Source organism: Lolium perenne, chromosome 6 (genome assembly GCF_019359855.2).
Source record: "Lolium perenne isolate Kyuss_39 chromosome 6, Kyuss_2.0, whole genome shotgun sequence".
Lineage (NCBI taxonomy): Eukaryota > Viridiplantae > Streptophyta > Magnoliopsida > Poales > Poaceae > Lolium > Lolium perenne.
The window spans coordinates 34,054,977-34,072,942 of record NC_067249.2 but is presented as its reverse complement, the minus strand read 5'-3'; the positions used below and the strand labels follow the sequence as shown (position 1 = coordinate 34,072,942).

At 46.7% G+C, this 17,966-nt stretch overlaps 3 protein-coding genes across 6 annotated transcripts; 1 reads left to right on the top strand and 2 right to left on the bottom strand.

The window, feature by feature from the left end:
* Positions 1 to 223: 223 nt before the first annotated feature.
* Positions 224 to 3,998, top strand: LOC127308927 (protein CHLOROPLAST IMPORT APPARATUS 2). 3 transcript variants are annotated; one of them, XM_051339863.2, is made up of 3 exons: positions 227 to 2,123; positions 3,333 to 3,549; positions 3,672 to 3,998. In XM_051339863.2, exons 1-2 carry the CDS (start codon positions 873 to 875, stop codon positions 3,519 to 3,521), a joined length of 1,440 nt encoding a protein of 479 aa, XP_051195823.1. In that variant the 5' UTR covers positions 227 to 872; the 3' UTR covers positions 3,522 to 3,549; positions 3,672 to 3,998. The 3 variants fall into 3 exon arrangements, with proteins under 3 accessions (XP_051195824.1, XP_051195823.1, XP_051195822.1); XM_051339862.2 differs by having other exon boundaries at positions 228 to 2,123; positions 3,333 to 3,494; XM_051339864.2 differs by lacking the exons at positions 3,333 to 3,549; positions 3,672 to 3,998 and adding an exon at positions 2,973 to 3,252 and having other exon boundaries at positions 224 to 2,123.
* Positions 3,999 to 4,774: 776 nt separating this feature from the next.
* On the bottom strand, positions 4,775 to 9,078 carry LOC127308928 (mitogen-activated protein kinase 3). The gene is made up of 3 exons (XM_051339865.2): positions 8,983 to 9,078; positions 7,483 to 7,911; positions 4,775 to 5,744 (listed from the first exon to the last, which is right to left on the bottom strand). Exons 2-3 carry the CDS (start codon positions 7,903 to 7,905, stop codon positions 5,058 to 5,060), a joined length of 1,110 nt encoding a protein of 369 aa, XP_051195825.1. The 5' UTR covers positions 7,906 to 7,911; positions 8,983 to 9,078; the 3' UTR covers positions 4,775 to 5,057.
* Positions 9,079 to 13,569: 4,491 nt separating this feature from the next.
* LOC127308929 (FBD-associated F-box protein At4g10400) lies at positions 13,570 to 16,922 on the bottom strand. 2 transcript variants are annotated; one of them, XM_051339867.2, is made up of 4 exons: positions 15,966 to 16,922; positions 15,748 to 15,879; positions 15,287 to 15,647; positions 13,570 to 13,798 (listed from the first exon to the last, which is right to left on the bottom strand). In XM_051339867.2, the coding sequence occupies exons 1-3, from the start codon at positions 16,842 to 16,844 to the stop codon at positions 15,288 to 15,290; spliced, it is 1,371 nt and encodes a 456-aa protein (XP_051195827.1). In that variant the 5' UTR covers positions 16,845 to 16,922; the 3' UTR covers positions 13,570 to 13,798; position 15,287. The 2 variants fall into 2 exon arrangements, with proteins under 2 accessions (XP_051195827.1, XP_051195826.1); XM_051339866.2 differs by having other exon boundaries at positions 15,287 to 15,653; positions 15,966 to 16,920.
* Between the last annotated feature and the right edge of the window lie 1,044 nt (positions 16,923 to 17,966).

Genomic DNA, 17,966 nt, shown 5'->3' with positions numbered 1-17,966 from the left:
CAGATGACCCAGAACAATTCCAACACATGTACCACCTAGAGAGAGAGAGGAGAGAAGCAAAGGGAGAGATGGAGAGGGAAGGGCCAGCCTGCACAAACACAGTGTGGGCCCTCCAAATGGCATGGCCCCACAGGCAGAGGGAGGAAAGGGACACCATGAGAGGGAGGCTTGTCTCTTCCCCCAGCCCTCCTCTAGTCCCTTCCCCTCTCTAAAACCCCACCCCCTCCTCCCTCCTCTTGAACCCTTTCTTCCTCCTCCCCCGCCGGCTCCAATTCCCACACCCTTCTCTCTCTAGCTTCTCCCTAGCATGTCCTAGAATTAGCATTGCTGTTGTGTTCATCAGTCTCCAATCCCAAAGACATCAATCCCAGCTGCTCATCACTGAATAATTCCTCCCCCCTGTTCTGCTCCTGCTCTCAGTGCTCTGTTCTTGCTGGCTCTGCTCCTAGCTTGACCTCTTCCTCTTGCCACAGACAGAGGACTACAGCAGCTGAGCAGCAGAGAAGAATCTTTCTCCATTGCCTATTTTGTTTTCTTGGTGTTTTCATACACACACACACAGCTCAAGTCCCAGGTGGGGGCGGGTTCTTGACCAAGTTTTTTCCTCTTTGGAGTTTGCCCATGTCCCAAGGTTTCTGGTGCAGCTTTGCCTAGCGCCTTGTTTGTCCCTCCGAAGAAAAGGTTGCAGTTTTCTCGCTACCTTTTTCTTCTCCGTCTTGCACCTTTCACCAACAAGGACGGAAGTCCCTCTGTTCCCGCGAAATCTTGTTGGGGTTTAGGGGTTTAGAATTCGAGACTCTCGTGGTGGAATTGAACAGAGGAGAGCTGGAATTGGTTTGAGCGGTGGTGGTTGAGCTCGAGGGCGCATTACGATGACGTCTTCCTGCATACCCACCGGGCTGCGGCTCGACCTGGACATGGTGAAGGCAGCGGCATCGCCGGGGGCGCACTCCTCGCCGCTGCGGCCGGTGCACTCCTCGCCGTCGTCGACGCTCTCGGAGGCGTCCAACGCGTCCTCGTCGGCGACGTCCGTGTCGCTCAAGCGGGCGCGGGCGCCGCGGAAGCGGCCCAACCAGGCGTACAACGAGGCCGCCGCGCTGCTGGCGTCCATCCATCCCTCCGTCTTCCCCGTCAAGAAGAGCCCCAAGACGGCCAAGCCGCCGACGCTGGCGAGGCAGCTCTCGGGCCTCGCCGCGGCGTTCGGCGACACATCCTCCGACCTCCTCCCGCCGCTCCCCGTCCTCGCCGACGCCGCATTCCTCCTCCGCGGGGGCGCGCCGTCCCCGTCGCTGTTCCAGCCGCAGCCGCAGAGCCCGTCCGACGCCAAGAACTGCTCGTCCCCGACTCCGGTGAGCAGCGCTTTCCGGGAGTTCCGCGACCCGGCGCCGTCGCCGGCGAGCCCCGACACCGCGACCGGGGACGAGCCCGGCGAGCTCGACTTCGACGACGACGACGGCTTCGACGCCGAGTCCATTCTCGACGTCGGCGACGAGGACGCCGCCGAGGGCATCGACGGCATCATGGGCAGCCTCACAATGGAGGGCAACACTACGTCCGCCACATCCGACGACTCCATACTGTCCAGCTCTGGCATACACCCTTACCTCAGGAGCCTCATGGTGGTCGGCCTCGCCGGCCGCTTCGAGCTCGGCCTCGGCTCGCGGCAAAGCACGCGGCCCAACCTCAACCGCGCACTCAAGCGGCGGGATGACGACGGTGCATGGTGGATGTGGCCCGCCGTGCCGGTGAAGGACATCACCGTCGCGCCACCGCTGCCACCATCCCCACAACCGGCGGAGGCGTCCAACACCGCCGCAATGCCGCCACCCGCGTCGTCGGCGCCGGAGAAGAAAAAGAGTAAGAAGAAGAAGGTGGTGAAGGTGGAGAAGGTGATGGCCAAGGAGGAGGAATTGGCCAATGCCAAGTGTGTGGAGGGAGCCGATGGAACAGTGGATGTGGCCGACGGCAATGTCGACGATGACAGTGCACCGACCAAGGCACCGAAGACCGGGTTGGGGCTGAAGTTGGACACCGACGATGTGCTCAAGGAGTGGTCCGGCAAAGGCTCCATGTTCGCCGAGGGCAGCATGCCGGAGTCGCCGGAGTCGGCAGCCGAAGTGCGGGTAAGTACTTGTTTCACTGAATTTTACCTTTCACTTTATTCCCTGTGCCAAGCAAATCTCATTCAGAAAACATAAAAAATTGGCACAATTTGCTGATGAATTATACCCCTTCCATAGAATTCTTACTGATTCAGATTAATCGAGGGGACTTGTGCTCAAATTGATATGTGAAACTCTGAAATCTGAATAGGTGTTGCGATAGAAGATTTATTTCTGTTCCACTACCATAATCAGATTTCAGTGTGTGTCATGTTTTTATAGCTCAGTTTTACCTCTGCATACCCATTTCTTCAGTAAGTGAGCTCCTTTTACTAGGAAACAGAAGAACTTACCTCTTGTTCAACAAAGAAAAAGGGGCACCTCACAACCAGAAACCACATGTTTGACATGCATGCAACTGCCATTTGCCGAACTGATATCAACTATTAAGCCTATAAACACGGAAAAATGTTTTTTCAACTGATGGTCCCTCACAAAGTCAGAAGTAGTACCCAGTCGTGTACTGTTTCATATCTGTAAGTACAGTAGTACACACCTTTTAAGAGTATATCACTGATACTCCAGGAACCCATAAACTGGAAGTGTCAAAAAATGATGTATCAATAAAGACTAAATAGTCAGTCCCAGCAAACCTACTGCTTAGATTCCATGAGCCGCTCTTAGCTCTAAGAGCTGCTCTCTCCCATAAAATGGAGCAGCTGAGTTATATTTTTATTTTGTTTCTGCTAAACATGTGCGCAAATTAACTGTTGGGAACTGTTCTGTAGAGAAAATACGGTTAGAAATTGGATAAAATCAGTTCAACCATTATATTACACTACTAGTTAGCTACACTCAATTATTCAATAGTGGACCACAGGCAATTGAGCCTGGAGATTCTGGCATAGATTACATGCTTGTCTTCTTGCTAAGAGTCATTTGGGCTCAAATTTGGTGCCTTTTGGGCCACTGATGGAGCGACTGCAACAAACTCTAGCCCCAATTCAGTTGGATTTTCTGCAATTTGCTCTGATAGATGGCAAGACTTGCAGCTGTCATAACTGGCAAGAATCGTTACACAGATCTGTCCAGCTTCTTTGTAGTTTGTAGTCTGGACACATAATGGAACGAATTTACCTAGCTTAGGAGACGTTAATGGTAATGTAAAACTGTAAACATCTTTTTGCACTTGTTTTTCTCAGATTACTAAGAGTGAATTCCATGTTGCAGGCCAAACTTGCAGACATTGACTTGTTTCCTGAGAATGGGTCTGGTGGCATCAGGGAAGCGAGGGTGATGAGGTACAAGGAGAAGCGGCGCAACCGGCTGTTCTCGAAGAAGATCCGGTACCAGGTCCGGAAGGTGAACGCCGACTGTCGGCCTCGGATGAAGGCAAGCACTACTAGAACTGATTCTTGAAAGAATAAAAAGTTCTACTATAATATTTGTAAGCCATACACTGGAAAAACCTCACTCCTCACACCAGATCACCATCACCTACATATCTACTTCGTCTAAACCAAGTCTTGGAGTTTTACTGATGTGCTCCATGTTTTTCTGTCATTTCAGGGAAGGTTTGTTAGGAGCCCATCTCTTCTGCAGCAGGCCCTGGAGGAAGAGATCTAGATATAGAGATACTTGCTAGCCTTTTTATGGACACCTTTTTTGGCCCTCTAGTTTCTCTCATTAGCCAAGAGATGTCACTGAGTGAGTGAGAATTTTTTGTTCCCTCCCTTGTTTTTTCTTTTCATCTTTCGGAGTTTTGCTTTGCGGAGAGAGGATAGAGATGCCCTTGGAGTGAGTTGCCATGGGGATCAGAGCAGGTCAGGACAGATAGTTTGTTTCAGGTTTACAATGTGAGGTAAAGGAAGGAAATAAAGTGATGTTAGAATATTATTACTACAGTCATATACTATCAAGCAATATGCAGTTATGAACAGATGGTGCAGTTTTATCCCCTTTAACTTCACTCGATACGTCTGAACATTGCTTCTCGGAACATGCAAACTATAGCAAACACAAACCAAATGTCTCTGCAACTGAGGGATCGCTTGATGTAAGCAAGTGCTACCAAGTTGAATTATGCAGTACAGTAGGCAAATTATGTAGTGCCGTAAACTTTGTAATCAGAAGTACCTGACGTTCAGTAATAGGTTACCTTTTTTTTAGATGAGAAACAGATTACCTTGAGACATGAAACATCGCCTGGAAAGCAAGCGATTGGAACTAAGGTCAGTTGTAAATGGCGTGCGGTAGAAACAGCGGCGCTGGCTTGTGATGATGCGTCAAGTTAAGAAAGATGCCCTGGAAATATTGGGCCGGCTTTTGGCTTAGCTAGCTGAAGATAGCCTGTGAGGAGAAGCGGATCCTGCGTATTTTGTTAACTAGTACTACTATGAAGGGAGAAGTGGTTTGGAAATTTGATCCTGGGTGGTGAGGCTGCCATCCATCCAGGTCCAAACTGCTAAGCCATGTGTGTTCGTATTTTGGTAATCAACTACAGGAATTCACTAGGAGTAGTATGCAATTTGCATATCTTAAAGTTTGGCGATTAAATGTAACAGTAAGCATCACACAGATCCATGTTAGTTATAATAAACATAAGAGACTGACAGAAGGTCTGCTTCATAGATCACCGGGGAAGTAGGCAGTGAGAACTGCAGCAACAAACATTTGAGCAGCAGTACACTACCAAATCAACATTTACTGATTCAGTCCAACAGTACTTTCATCAACTCATACAACACAACAGTCAACTGCTTACATACACCAAGTAATGGTCCATAACAAGAACTATCCATATGCAGTTCTTATCGCACTGCATATCTACACAGAGATAACTCTCTCCACACTGCACATCGTAGTTACTTAATACATGCGATAATCGCACTAGGCTTTTCGAGGGAAAAAAAGTAAGTGAGCCTCCCGGGTTCTTCCCGGGGCACTGGAAGATCGTCACATGCTTACTGCTGCTGCAGCTTCAGGATGGTAGTGAAGCATCTCCTGCCACATCATTTCCCGGATCATCTCTGCACTGATGTTCTCATCTATGTCGAGATCAATGGGCACTTGCGCGGGAGGGTTTGCACTTGGGTCATACAGAGGAGACATGTAAGGGTGTTCGAGGGCCTGGGTAACGCTGATCCTTTTGGTAGGATCGAAGATGAGCATCTTCTGTAATAAATCGATGGCGAGGGGGTGTGCATGTGGGTACATACTTGCAAGGGAAACACCAGGAGTGTAGGGAAGAGTCTTGATGTATCTGCGAGCTTTTGGGTTGTCGATGAACTCTAGATCAGACTCGCTCATGGTGCCAAGAACATTGACTATCAGCTTTAACTGATTTAGGCACTCCGTCCCTGGAAAAATAGGCTTACGGCCAAGTAGCTCAGCAAAGATGCAGCCTACAGACCAAACGTCGATGGAAGTGCCATAGTTGTCACAGCAAAGCAGCAGCTCAGGAGCCCTATACCAGCGGGTGACGACGTATTCAGTCATAAACTGGCCTTTACTACTGTTTGTGCGTGCAAGACCAAAATCGCATATCTTCAAATCACAGTTTGCATTCACCAGTAGATTCCCAGGCTTTAGGTCTCTGTGGAGTATCTCTGCTGAATGGAGATATTTCAGCCCTCGAAGCAACTGCAATGTCAAGAAAGCAATAAGATCTTCAATTATTACAGAAGATGCAGATAGAATAAGTAAATAAGATCTAAATGTATTCAAAGGATCATGAGACAGCAGGTTAAATTAAGCTCAAAGGTTAACATGAAAAAAAAATCTATCGGCATGCTTATATTTCTTTTTGAATGCATGCGTATACTTCTTTTTGAATGCATGCTTATACTTCATGTAGTCGTAGATATGCTGTTGTAGGTTAATATATGCATATAACAACTAAATTTGTAATCAGATAGCCTAATTCACTCCATTCTCGTATTATTTGGATGTGGAGGTCTGACAAAGTAAACTCTAAGCAAGTCTTACCTGATATATCACCTGGAATAGGAGATCTGGCTTTTACTGCATTAACAAAGTAAGTTGTAGCCCATAAACATCTAAACAAAAAGTGCTAATTTCAGATTGCACTGGATATGAGCCTGTGTCTTATCTTTTTTTATGTATTTCTTGGTTACATGACAGTATAAGGTTCAAACTTGAGAAATACAAAATATGTCAAAAAAAGGTTCAAGGTGGCAGCTACTGAAGCCAAGGCACTTAGGAGGCTCCCACCACACTCGACACCGCCAGATTCTTTGGTCCCACTGTAGCGTAGCTTAGCTTAGCTTGCTTTCTGTTTCTTCTGTTCTGGTATTGTTTTGGATTTGGCTTTGTAGATCTAGTTAGCTTTGGTTTCGGTATATGACTATTGCCTGCAGTTTTCCTTGTTTTGTTCGACTGTGCGGATTTGGCGCCTTCTCAACGCTCCTCTTCTAATAAAAAAGATTAAAAGATAACACATTTTGATGTGTTTTCGAGAAAAAAAAGGGGCAGTTACTAATAGTCTAATACACACATCATGTTCAACATTTAGCTTTGTAAATCTAGTTAGCTTTGGTTTCGGTATATGACTATTGCCTACACGTTTCCTTGTATTGTTCGACCTTGTGGATTTGGCGCCTTCTCGACGCTCCTCTTCTAATAAAAAGGATTAAAAGATAACACAGTTTGATGTGTGTTCGAGGAAAAAAAGTGGCAGATATTAATAGTCTAATACACACAGCATGTTCAACAGGTTGCTAATCCAGACATGCAGAACAGCAAGGTTCAGGTATAGCATATGAAATATGCTATTGTGGCAAACAACAAAAAATGCCCAAGCTAAGTAGAAAAACTCAACAATTCCATGCCACCAAATTTGAGGTTGTCCAAATAGCTTCATAGTACAGTTTCTGTCCATTCCAAAGTTACTAGAAGCACCCGCCTTAAAGGCTGCAATCTGGGCTTATGTCAATTATCCCAAAATCTAGTGAGTGAAGGAACATATGAAACCAACCACAATCAAGCAGGATGACAATGATATGCCACAAGCTGCATCGACTACTTCAGATTGTATCTAGGTTTCAATTTTCTTTCGAGCAGGCATAAACATTAAGAAAGTTCCGTAAAAAATGAGAAAATAAGTTCATGGTGAATTGACTTTGATGTTAGGGCTGAAGGCATACATGAATTGGATCAGCCACTTGATGGTTCAGAACAACATCAAACTCAGATTATTCCAGTGTAAACACTAGTGCCTAACATTGAAGTGCTCACAGAACAGTTTGTGTATTTCAGGTGTTAACTGACAAAGAGACCTAGCAGTTGTGTACTGCAGTCACCAAACTTGTACTCCAACTAATGTGGAAGAGTGATAGAAAAGGTGTGATCTGAGCATTACCTGAAAAAGAAAATATTGGCAGTGATCATTGGAAAGCCCCTGAGGTGATTTGATTATCTGGTGCAGGTCGGTATCCATGAGTTCATAAACCAAGTACACGTCCTTAAAGCTCCTTCTTTGTATAGGCATCATTATATCCTTCAGTGAAATAACATTCTCGTGGCGGAGATGCCGGAGGAGTTTCAGCTCCCGCAAGGTCCTTAGTGCGTCCACACGGTTGTCGAATACATTATGTATCTTCTTTATCGCTACTTTCTCATTCGTCTCGCGATTTATGGACGAGCAAACTATTCCATAAGCTCCTCGGCCGATGGGCTTGATCGGCACGTACTTGGTATCGATCTCGAACAAGGTTTGCCACATAGAGTAGTAATGCTTCCCTTGGTTTCCCACGCCATTTGGAGGATCCACCAGCATTGCCATTTTCAACTAAGCGGAGAAAACGATGTAAATTAGTACAGTACAAATAAACACATATTTTTAAGAATTTTTTTTAGCTTACCACAAAATTACGAATGCAAAAAAAGTAAGACAACTTCATAATAGAAGACAAGTTGTAAAACGATGTGGCCCCACTCTATTCTGCAAACTCCAAGCCTCCAACTACGGCAGAGTTTGCTAATAAATTGGCATGACCTCATTTGTGGACAGAAGCCGATAGAAGCAACCCCCCTCCCCTCTTCTATTTTGGTAGGTGTTTCGGCGAAATTTCAACTAGGATTATTTGGAACCTAAACCTAGATTGTGCCATAATAAGCTACAAGGCTCATAAATTATAGTCAAACTCAACAAGGTGGTGCCAGCACTGAAGTGCAAGATGTACTCCCTCCGTCTCATTAAAGTCGTCTTAATTTTGTCAAAATTTTGGATGTATGCAGTTACTATTTAGTGTCTATACACATCCAAATTTAGAAAAAAATTAAACACTCATGGGACGGAGGGAGACAAATGCTTATAAATGCACATTGACATGTCTAACAGAGTGTACATATTTGGAAGGGTGTAAGTGAAGAAGTACAGAAGGCAGTAAGTGAAATGCCGGCTGTTGGATCAGATTTCTCTAAGGAAATACAGGGGTAAATTCAACGGTCACTGGCATTCTCAGCGTCCTCTGTGTTCAAACTCCAAACCAAGTTACTAATCGCGGAGACCTACACATATTGCGTGCGAGGAAGGCATAGCTCCTCGACCGCCACCGAGCAACCTACCACCCCGGCAACGGATCAGCAGGCTGCCCGCCAAGCAACGCGGCACGATCCATGAGCGGAGAGCGAGCGGCCAGAGGCAGGGTGCAGGGAGTCGAATTCCTCCCGCTCCGGCACTGGATTACGAACAGACACACGCACCCGCCGCGCAGCCGAGCTCGGCAGCTCGGATTGTTCGGATCAGGGGCACCCACACCCCGCGGGGCGGGGATCGGTGGCGGTCCGGACAGGCCCCCGCCGATCTCGGACACACGCAGACAACCCATCGAGACGGATTACAGAGAGGGAGACTTACAGGAGGGAGAGGGAGGGGGGCAGCAGGAGGTGGGTGGGCAGGATCAGAGAGGGCGCGGCGCCATGGGCATGGTGGAGGGAATTGGGAGGAGAATTGCGCCGAGTGGGAGAGAGGGAGGGAGGAGGATGCGGGTGGGGTGGGGGAGGACGAGGACGAGGCGAGGAATATTCCTCGGCCCGGTGGGACGCTGGCCGTCGGATGGGCGCGGTGGGCCGTCGGATGGGGTCCGGTGCGGCGCCACGTGCGGGACAAGCGGAGCCGTGGAAGGGAGGCGATTGATTCGATTGTCACTGTGCGCGGCGCGGCGGTCGGTGGCAGGCGGGCGGCAGGGCGGCGCGCCTCGTTTCAGACGTGCGTGTTCGGCGACGAGGAGGAGGAGTGTGAGTGATGGGTCGCTTCAAGTACTGTACAAGGGATTTGTACAACAATCTCTGAACGGGATTTGCGTGGCTCCAAAGCATGGATTACAGATCGATCTCATCTACGAGTACGACTAAGAGGATCCACCATTATATTGAGAATCCCTTAAGTACAGAAACCCTTTCAATAGTTAAGCCAGCTGGCTATAAGATAATGACATTTCATCCAGGGGAGTATAAGAGTGTACTACCCGACGTAGCAGATTTATCTAAATTCGAGTACATCAAAATTTTGATAAACTTGTGATTTTTTTCTTGTAGATGGATGGGAGTACTTTTCTGGTATATAGCCCACCTCTCCCTCTCACAAAACGTCTACAAGCACGTGCTGCAACTTGCACCGATGTTAAAGCATGTGAGCAGCGCCTACTTTTTTCATGTCTCTTTCCCTCTAAATACGCAAAAGTGCCACGTATACGGCCTATAAACCCACTATTGCTCTCAATGGCGCGTATTTGGCACGGCGCCGTTAAATGTTAAAGCCGACGTGCCATCACTTGTACCACTACTAAGGGCATCACCAGCGGGGCGGCCCAGCTGGTCTAAATCTATCCATTTGGGTCGCATCACGGACAGAAATTGGACCGATGATCAGCCTGCCATGCCAGTGTTTCCAGCCACGTGACCCATTCAATCCGTTCTGGCCATTTTGGGAGGGCCCGGAGTGGCCAAACAAAGGACTCGCTGGCGGAGGGCCCAGGAGGACGCGCGCACTATCCGACCCGATGCACCCGTGACGATACGTTTAGGTCGCGCCACTGAAGCGTGCGCTGCCTGTCCGTTAGTCCGCGTGGACTGTTTCGAACTGGCCAGGAGAGGACGATGGGTCGCCCCGCTGGACATGCCCTAACTGAAAACGTTGGTGGCATGAAATATTTGTCTGTGCCACTCCACCGACAGACACTAGAATCGTGAGTGTCATCACAAAAAAAAAACACGGCACTAATGTTTTCTTTAAAAATGAAAAAAATATATATTGCATTTATCCTGAAATCCACTAGGCTAACAATAGGTCATCTAAAAGTTACACTACACTGACATAGATCATCACAACTACAACTTTTTACCAACAACACTAACATATACACTAGCTAACAGTACATAAACATTCTACAAGGGGGGGAGGGGGCAGCGGAGAGGCGCCGCACGGATCGATAGAGATCGACGGTGGCCAGGATGGAGGCGGCGACACGAGGCAGATGGAGACGATGGCATGGGGAAAGGGACAACGGAACACCACTATAGCCCAACCTTCAGCAACTCCAGGTTCATCATCCTTGGTACCTACTGGTACCGTTTCTGTCGCGCGGGAGATGTTCAGAGAAATGCCCCATTCTTATGGTTTCCATAATCTCAATACTCAAAGTGTAATTCGAGCATATGGAACGGAGCACAGCTCAGATTATCCCTTAGAGCGAGCTGTTCCTGAGCCGGTGTTTGCTCTCTATGATGACAAGTCTGGTGACTGCTCAAATGAGTATGTTAATATGTTCACCAGCACTCATGAGCAGCAGACATACAAAGAAGAGAAAAAGGAAAGTGAACAACCTCCCAAGTGCTTCAGTAGGCCATCTGAAAATCCATTAACTGAAGTTGTTTCAGAATTTGCACCTCCATATAAAGTGGATGTTTTTGTAGGAAGATACATCAAGTTTAGACACGACAAGTACTAGAGTCTGGTCTCATATCTGGTTATGCATTGGGAGATGTACAACTCCTTAAGTCCTTAAACACTATAAGTGGAACATGTTAGTAACTGAAAAAGGAAGAGAAGTCTGGGATCCAGGAGCTACAAAATTCCATATCTTCATGACTGCTGCCGGTGCTACAGAATTGCAATGTGTAGATGTCTACAAATCTGCAATGGTATATATACTAGATGTGCAGATTGGTGCAAGGACACTCATTTTTGAATTTGCTATGATGTGTTCCTATGCTTTTGGTCTGGGATATATGGACAGAAGTAAACGTACAATAGCTAAGAGACCCGTCGTTGAAGGTGTTGGTAACTCATGAGAGTGGAAAAGAAATGGGATCCAAGATACAGTACAGTTTTGAGTTCAGCACTGAACAAAGCTATGGTCGTTGTTCTTTAAACCTCAATACTGACAACAAGTGGAATTTTTGCACTTCCTTATATACTTATATACTTACAGTGAGAACACAGTTTAGAGAATTTCAGTTCTTATGGGATCCAGGCATTTTGAACCAAATTGATATGATGTAGTACTCTCTGCAAGTTACAGGGAAGTTACAGACGATTGCCTTGCTAACCAGGAGCTCATGACAAATGATTCATGTAATGTGACAGCGCTTACATGGCATCACGCAATAACTGGGATTCTATTCTTACTACTGAACAATACCAATTACACATGGGACCCCAGTGTTCTGAAAATCAAAGATACGATGCTAGATAAATGTGCAGTGCCACATCAAGTTCAGTTCCTCCAGCATACAACTGAACTGTCAATTCTTATTTCGGAAGACTGGATCCATTATTATGCTCCAAATGGCATCCACTTTGTACTGCATGGTACATCCTTTGTGCTGCTGAGGACTACACATTCATCTCCAGATAATTACTTCCGTTCCTTCCATTGCCAAGCTGAATATTGCCAGATGAGATATGTGTGGGAGTTCTCAATCAGACCATCAAATAGATTAATATAGGATCCTAAAGTTAATGTACTTATGCTCTCATCTACTGCAACCTATTCTATTCTCACACATTTCAGTACAAGCAAATGGAAGCCACACTAGATTGAAGGTAACATCTCTATGTTCAGTGATATGGACTATCGTGCCGCCTTTCAGCAAACCAATCAACCAAGTGCTTATCATTCTTACCCATGTATCTTAATTTGCGGGAAAGTGATGTCTACTTCATTACATATCTACCTCCTTGAAAAGACTGAACTGATTCTGGAGGATAATTTCAATTTCCCTTGACGGACAAGGCTATGCACTGCATATTGCTAGATTTTCCAGAAATGCTATGTAGTAGTAGTATGTTGGTACCTAAGGGGTATTAGGTATTGCACCTAAGTATGTATCTAGTAGTTGGTTTGGTCTATATAACCTGCCATTGTATCCTGTGATCCAATCAAGTAATATGAATCCTAATTTTATCTTTTATTTCCTGCAATTTAGCATCTATTTAGTTCTAGCAATTTATCCCCTTTTATCCTTAATTACCCTCAAATTCCTGTTCTTGATGATCCTCTTCCGGTCAGCTCCATCGGGATCCTGACACATGGCTTCGTACTACTAACTGCCATCTCATAAATAAATAAACGGATGACAAAATGGTAACATAACCCTGTACTCGCTGGAGAAGGAAGGACCCATAACTGTTGCAGCGTGCTATGGCATAGTTTACCTACAAGGCTACAAGTCCTTCCCTCTCCTGTATCCTGTGAGGGACTAGTAATGCTATGTAGCAGTAGTATGTTGGTACGTAAGGGCATATTAGGTATTGCACCGAAGTAGGTATCTAGTAGTTGGTTTGGTCTATATAACATTATAACCTACCATTGTATCCTGTGATCCAATCAAGTAATATGAACCCTAATTTTATCTTTTATTTCCTGCAATTTACCATCTATTTAGTTCTAGCAATTTATCCCCTTTTATCCTTAATTACCCTCAAATTCCTGTTCTTGATGATCCTCTTCCAGTCAGCTCCATCGGGATCCTGACACATGGCTTCGTACTACTAACTGCCATCTCATAAATAAAAACGGATGACAAAATGGTAACATAACCCTGTACTCGCTGGAAAAGGAAGGACCCATAACTGTTGCAGCGTGCTATGGCATAGTTTACCTACAAGTCCTTCCCTCTCCCGTATCAAGGCCATATCAACCCCATGTTCCAGCTCGCCAGGCACTAGATCTGGAACTCAGAAGATTTTGCTTATGTAATATAAGACACAAATACTCACTGCTAAGACTCTAGTGTCTAGTGTTATATTACGTAGCCCGCTATCTTAAACTATGCTACAGAAGCAAAATCGTAGCCCACCAAAGGAAGGTGACTGATCAGATGGGGTGAGCTATTGAATACGTACTGAGCTTATGTGTTAAATGAACCCTATCTAACTTTAAATGAAAACCGTCCAAACATTTCGGAACTAAACCGTTGTAGCTCTGCGCACTGTGACAACTGATGCATCTGGTAATAAGGCATGATGAACCAGATCGTATGGTTCTACAATGTAGTTCCACACACCATATGTTTGACATGACACATCTGGTAAACATGCATTTTTAACTGACTTCTGGAGAACCCACACCCACAGGAAGAGATTAGCCAGTTCGTCCGTATATGATCAAAGCCATACCAGCAGAACACCTTGAAGCAAATGTCTCAATATATATGATGTGAAGCCGCCTCTGCCATTGCAAAAGAAAAGTGATTAGGTACTGTTCCAATCGAGCTGGCAGCCAAGCGTTTGAAGCTTTTCAGCATAAACAACCATCTGTGTACAGTAATCCCTCTTCTATTAAGCAGAGCTCCTACTATTCCCCGTAAAAGAGAAGTATGAACAAGCAAAGGGTGTACAAGAGTGAACAGTGATGGATACATGCAATCAGTGAACTAGCTGATAAGAAAAGACTAAAGAGAAAGAGAAGCCACCACTTAACATAGTTGAACAATCAACTCTCTGCGAATGTTAATTCCTAAAAAACCTATCTTCAAATGTTATAAGAATCTATTACTTTGTACAGGGCGCTCTGGTTAACATTTACTTTTTGTTACTTTTGTTTACTATCAGCTACCTGTAATCTCCAGTAACCCGTTACCTCCAAAATTTATCTCGCTACAAAAGAACGTACCCAAATTATAGAACTGTGCATGTTGCAGGCATGGCAAGTGAAAAGAGACTCTAATCCATGAATTAAAATTCCAATCGAAGCGCAAAACCCACAAATGCAGGATGCACTGAGCAAAACACTACATGTTGTGTAAGTGGCAAGTTAGCAACCAACTTCACAACATAATTGCTTTCACTGTGAGTTTGTAAATTCCCTACTGGAAAAAATGGGCAAGAAGTAAATCTGTAGAGATTTCCACCCTTAACACCTGCCAGCAAAAAATGGTACTCCCTCTGATTCATATTAATTGACTTCAATATGGATGTATCTAGAACTAGAATGTGTCTAGATACATCTATATTAGAGTCAATTAATATGAACCGGAGGGAGTAAAATAATTCCAAAAATGACTGTAGTGAGCTTGAACACTAAGTGTCGGTCCTGCTAAAGTGTTGCACTGGAGATGTTCCATTTCAATGAAACAGAACAAGCAAGTCTCCTACTAATTTCTTATACTCCCTCTGTCCCATAAAGGATGTCCTAGATACATCCAAAATTAGACAAATCTAAGACATCGTTTATGGGACCGACCTTTATGGGACAGAGGGAGTACCAAAACTCTCAAACTTTCACAATTCAATAGAGCAACACCCTTGATCATGTAAAGAGGCTGACTAATAACCTAATAACCTGGTAATAGTAATAATGAACAATCTATTCTTGCTGGCTATACCATTCACAAACCAAAAGTGAAAAAAACCAAGAAATAGTGTAGCAGTAGAAAGGCTAACACCGACTAGATCACCTTGCAACTTTGAGCAGTAATTTTTTTTTTCATGGCATACCCTGTTGGAAATTACAGATATTTTTTTCAGAGCTTACAATGTAAATAGAGCAGCCAAGACGTTTTGGAGAAAATGACAAAACAATTCTCGGGCAGTTACCCAGTCTACAAAATGACTAAAGACAATACAATCTTCAAGCATCAATTCCATCTACAAAACGAGCAGTCGAAGGCATTGGGAATTAAAAATCATGGGCACGCTTCTTCTGAAAGAGCATCACCTCATTCAGAACAGAAGCACTCGAAAGGATCTGTCAGTGACAAGTCATGGATACCCAAGTAGTTAATGAAATCATCCAAACCACATTCGAATTCAAACTCAGCGTCTCGAGAAGCCCTATTGTTCACTTCCAGCAGACGCCGTTGGATAGCGACCCATTCGTTGTTGTAGTTCCTAGGGACTCCAAATTTGATTTTCTTTAGCACCGCTGCATTCAAAACAAAGAACTTGGCAAAGCCAACATCTTGCTCACAGCCGAGGTAATTCACAAACACCATTTCTGTGAGATTGGTCTCAAGACATTTGACTTGATCTAACGGGTCATGGTGAAACACATGTTTCACATCCATCTTTAAGTCTTTCTGCAGCTAGAAAATGAAAGAGGGTGTATATGTCAAAGCTAATCCAGATTACATGCCAATAAAAATATCCAATGTTGACATAACAGAGATGAATACTCACAATAACGTAGAGCTTTTCCAAGCAGGGGAAGCACTTGAGGACGTCAAGAACCACATTCAATTGTGGGGCAGAAGTAAGAGCTAAAATCTTCACGGTGTGTACGGAGTTTGCCGAGCTGACTGGGATCATCCCCTAGAGAACAGAGTGAGCATTAGGAAAAAGCTAATCTGCAGAGGAATGTGCAATGCAAGATTTATTAACAAGGCTGCTGCTTCTACCTGCAATACTTGAACGGTAGGTGACAAAGGGCCCAATATCTCCAGTCTAGGTGCATCGGCTACCCGGAGAGTGTCACCACCGCTGCCCACAAAAACAGTTAGCAGCCTTTCAAGGCGAGGGGTGTTGTCGACGACAAGTTCAGCACGGCCAGCACAGAGGCGGAAGCCAATGCTCCGAAGAGTCGGCGAGGCGATAGAGATGCGGCCAGTAGCAGCGAAGACGTTCCACAGCAAGAGGCTCTCCAACACACGGCAGCCAGAGAGCAGGCCATGTAAGAATTCCTCCGACAAGGAAACGTAATGTAGCTCGAGGTCCTTCAGCCGGGGGAAGATAGAGGAGGATGGCACGATCTGTTTGGAGAAGTTGCAGCCCCCAATTCTGGCCATGACGAGGGTGGATGATGCCAGGCGGAGCAGAGACGACGCCACCGCGTCGTCCGTCTCGGGCCGTGGCGACGGGCGCAGGAAGCTGACGTCGAGCTCCTGGAGGTTGGCGAGGGCTCGGAACCAGCCGTCGAGCAGGGCGCGGTCGTGGTCGTCGGCGAGGCGGATGGAGTGGCAGCGGAAGCGGCGCGCGGGGCCGGAGTGGTCGGAGAGGATCCTGGAGACGAGGGAGGCGCGGGCGCTGTCGCTGGGGAGGGCGGCGTCGAGGTCGAGGTTGAGGGGCGCGGAGCGCCAGAGGGGGCGCCATCGGAGGGAGATGGCCTGCGTGCGGGCGCCGTCCTTGGTTGGGAGGAGGGAGATGATGGTGCCGAGGATGGCGTCGGGGAGGCCGCTGATGATGTCGCCGTTGCAGCTGCTGCTCAGAACCCACTTCCATAGGCTGCGTACCGCGGATTCGCGAGTCTTGGCCGTGGGTGCTGCCGTTGCCTTCTCCATGGCCGGCGGCCGGCGGCCGGCGGCCGGAGAGAATGGGGTTTGGTCGGTGGAATGGGGTTTGGGGATCGTGGCGTGGGTTTGGGGGAGCGGTTGGTCCATTAAGCGTCTTCAACCTTTCCGTTTTCTCAGATTTGAAAGCGTATTCTAATATCCAACACTCCGAGATAGGTACCCGAGCCCTGAAAGGAGGGGATAGTGAAGGACGAGGCTCAACGGCACCCTATCTCTAACGGGGGCCGAGGGTATTCCAGACGTCTAAATTATTCGCGGGAGCGCGTCTATTTAGGTCAGCCGTGGATATCGAAATGGTGATTATCCGTTTGCGTCGAGGGGCAACCTTAGCGGCCCGACGGATTTCGTCGGGTGAGTCCGCAATGTGAGATTTCTGTTCCTCTTGTTGTGAAGAGGTGAAGAGGAAGAGATTTCTATTCCTCTAGAATTCGGCTTGATATCATATATTTCTATGGTAGACACGATTGAGACATTTAAATTTCTAGGTAGAATCGATATTTTGAAATTAGTGCAATATGTTTAAACAAATTAAACATACAAATTACGAAAATAAGTTAAAATTGTAAACTAGCTACTTCTTCTTTGAAGGCCCCGCTTCGCCATCCTCACGGAGGGGCTTCCTGCTCGTCACCTCCTGCGAAGAGGTACTGGCGGTCGACGCGCCTGACAAGCTTGAGTCGCCCTCCGATGAGTGTTCATTGGGGTCTTCGTTGTCGTCCGTGAACGGATGATGCGCCTCCATCCTCGCTCGGGCCCTTGCCTCCTTCCTTGCCGCCGCCTCCTACGCCTCCAGCCATGCCCCCCTTGCATCTTCATCTTCTTCCCTCTCCTCCTCGTCCTGGCCGTCGTGGCCAACGGCGTCCCCCTCGTGGACGACGGCCTCCCCCTCCTCATACAGCCCAGCCAGAAGACTCCCAGCTAGGCCAACAGGAAGGACTAACACGGATGACAGGGAAACAGAGATTAGAGGACACGTCTTGGTGGCTAGCGCGCGCTAGCTTTCAGTGTTGTTGGTTCCAGGGCGAGCTAGACATCGACGACGACGGGCACCTGGGCGAGGGGATGGCAGCAACGGCGTGGAGATCGGCCACCGTCCTCGAGCTCATGGGC

Bases quoted from the DNA above. Each gene is read 5' to 3' on its own strand.
- LOC127308927 (XM_051339862.2), top strand. From the start codon at position 873: ATGACGTCTTCCTGCATACCCACCGGGCTGCGGCTCGACCTGGACATG. The intron at 2,124-3,332 runs GTAAGTACTTGT...TCCATGTTGCAG, and splicing joins AGTCGGCAGCCGAAGTGCGG to GCCAAACTTGCAGACATTGA. The intron at 3,495-3,671 runs GCAAGCACTACT...CTGTCATTTCAG, and splicing joins ACTGTCGGCCTCGGATGAAG to GGAAGGTTTGTTAGGAGCCC.
- LOC127308928 (XM_051339865.2), bottom strand. From the start codon at position 7,905: ATGGCAATGCTGGTGGATCCTCCAAATGGCGTGGGAAACCAAGGGAAG. The intron at 5,745-7,482 runs GTAATGCTCAGA...TTGACATTGCAG, and splicing joins GCCAATATTTTCTTTTTCAG to TTGCTTCGAGGGCTGAAATA.
- LOC127308929 (XM_051339866.2), bottom strand. From the start codon at position 16,844: ATGGAGAAGGCAACGGCAGCACCCACGGCCAAGACTCGCGAATCCGCG. The intron at 15,880-15,965 runs GTAGAAGCAGCA...TCTGTTCTCTAG, and splicing joins CTACCGTTCAAGTATTGCAG to GGGATGATCCCAGTCAGCTC. The intron at 15,654-15,747 runs GTGAGTATTCAT...TTCATTTTCTAG, and splicing joins TGGAAAAGCTCTACGTTATT to CTGCAGAAAGACTTAAAGAT.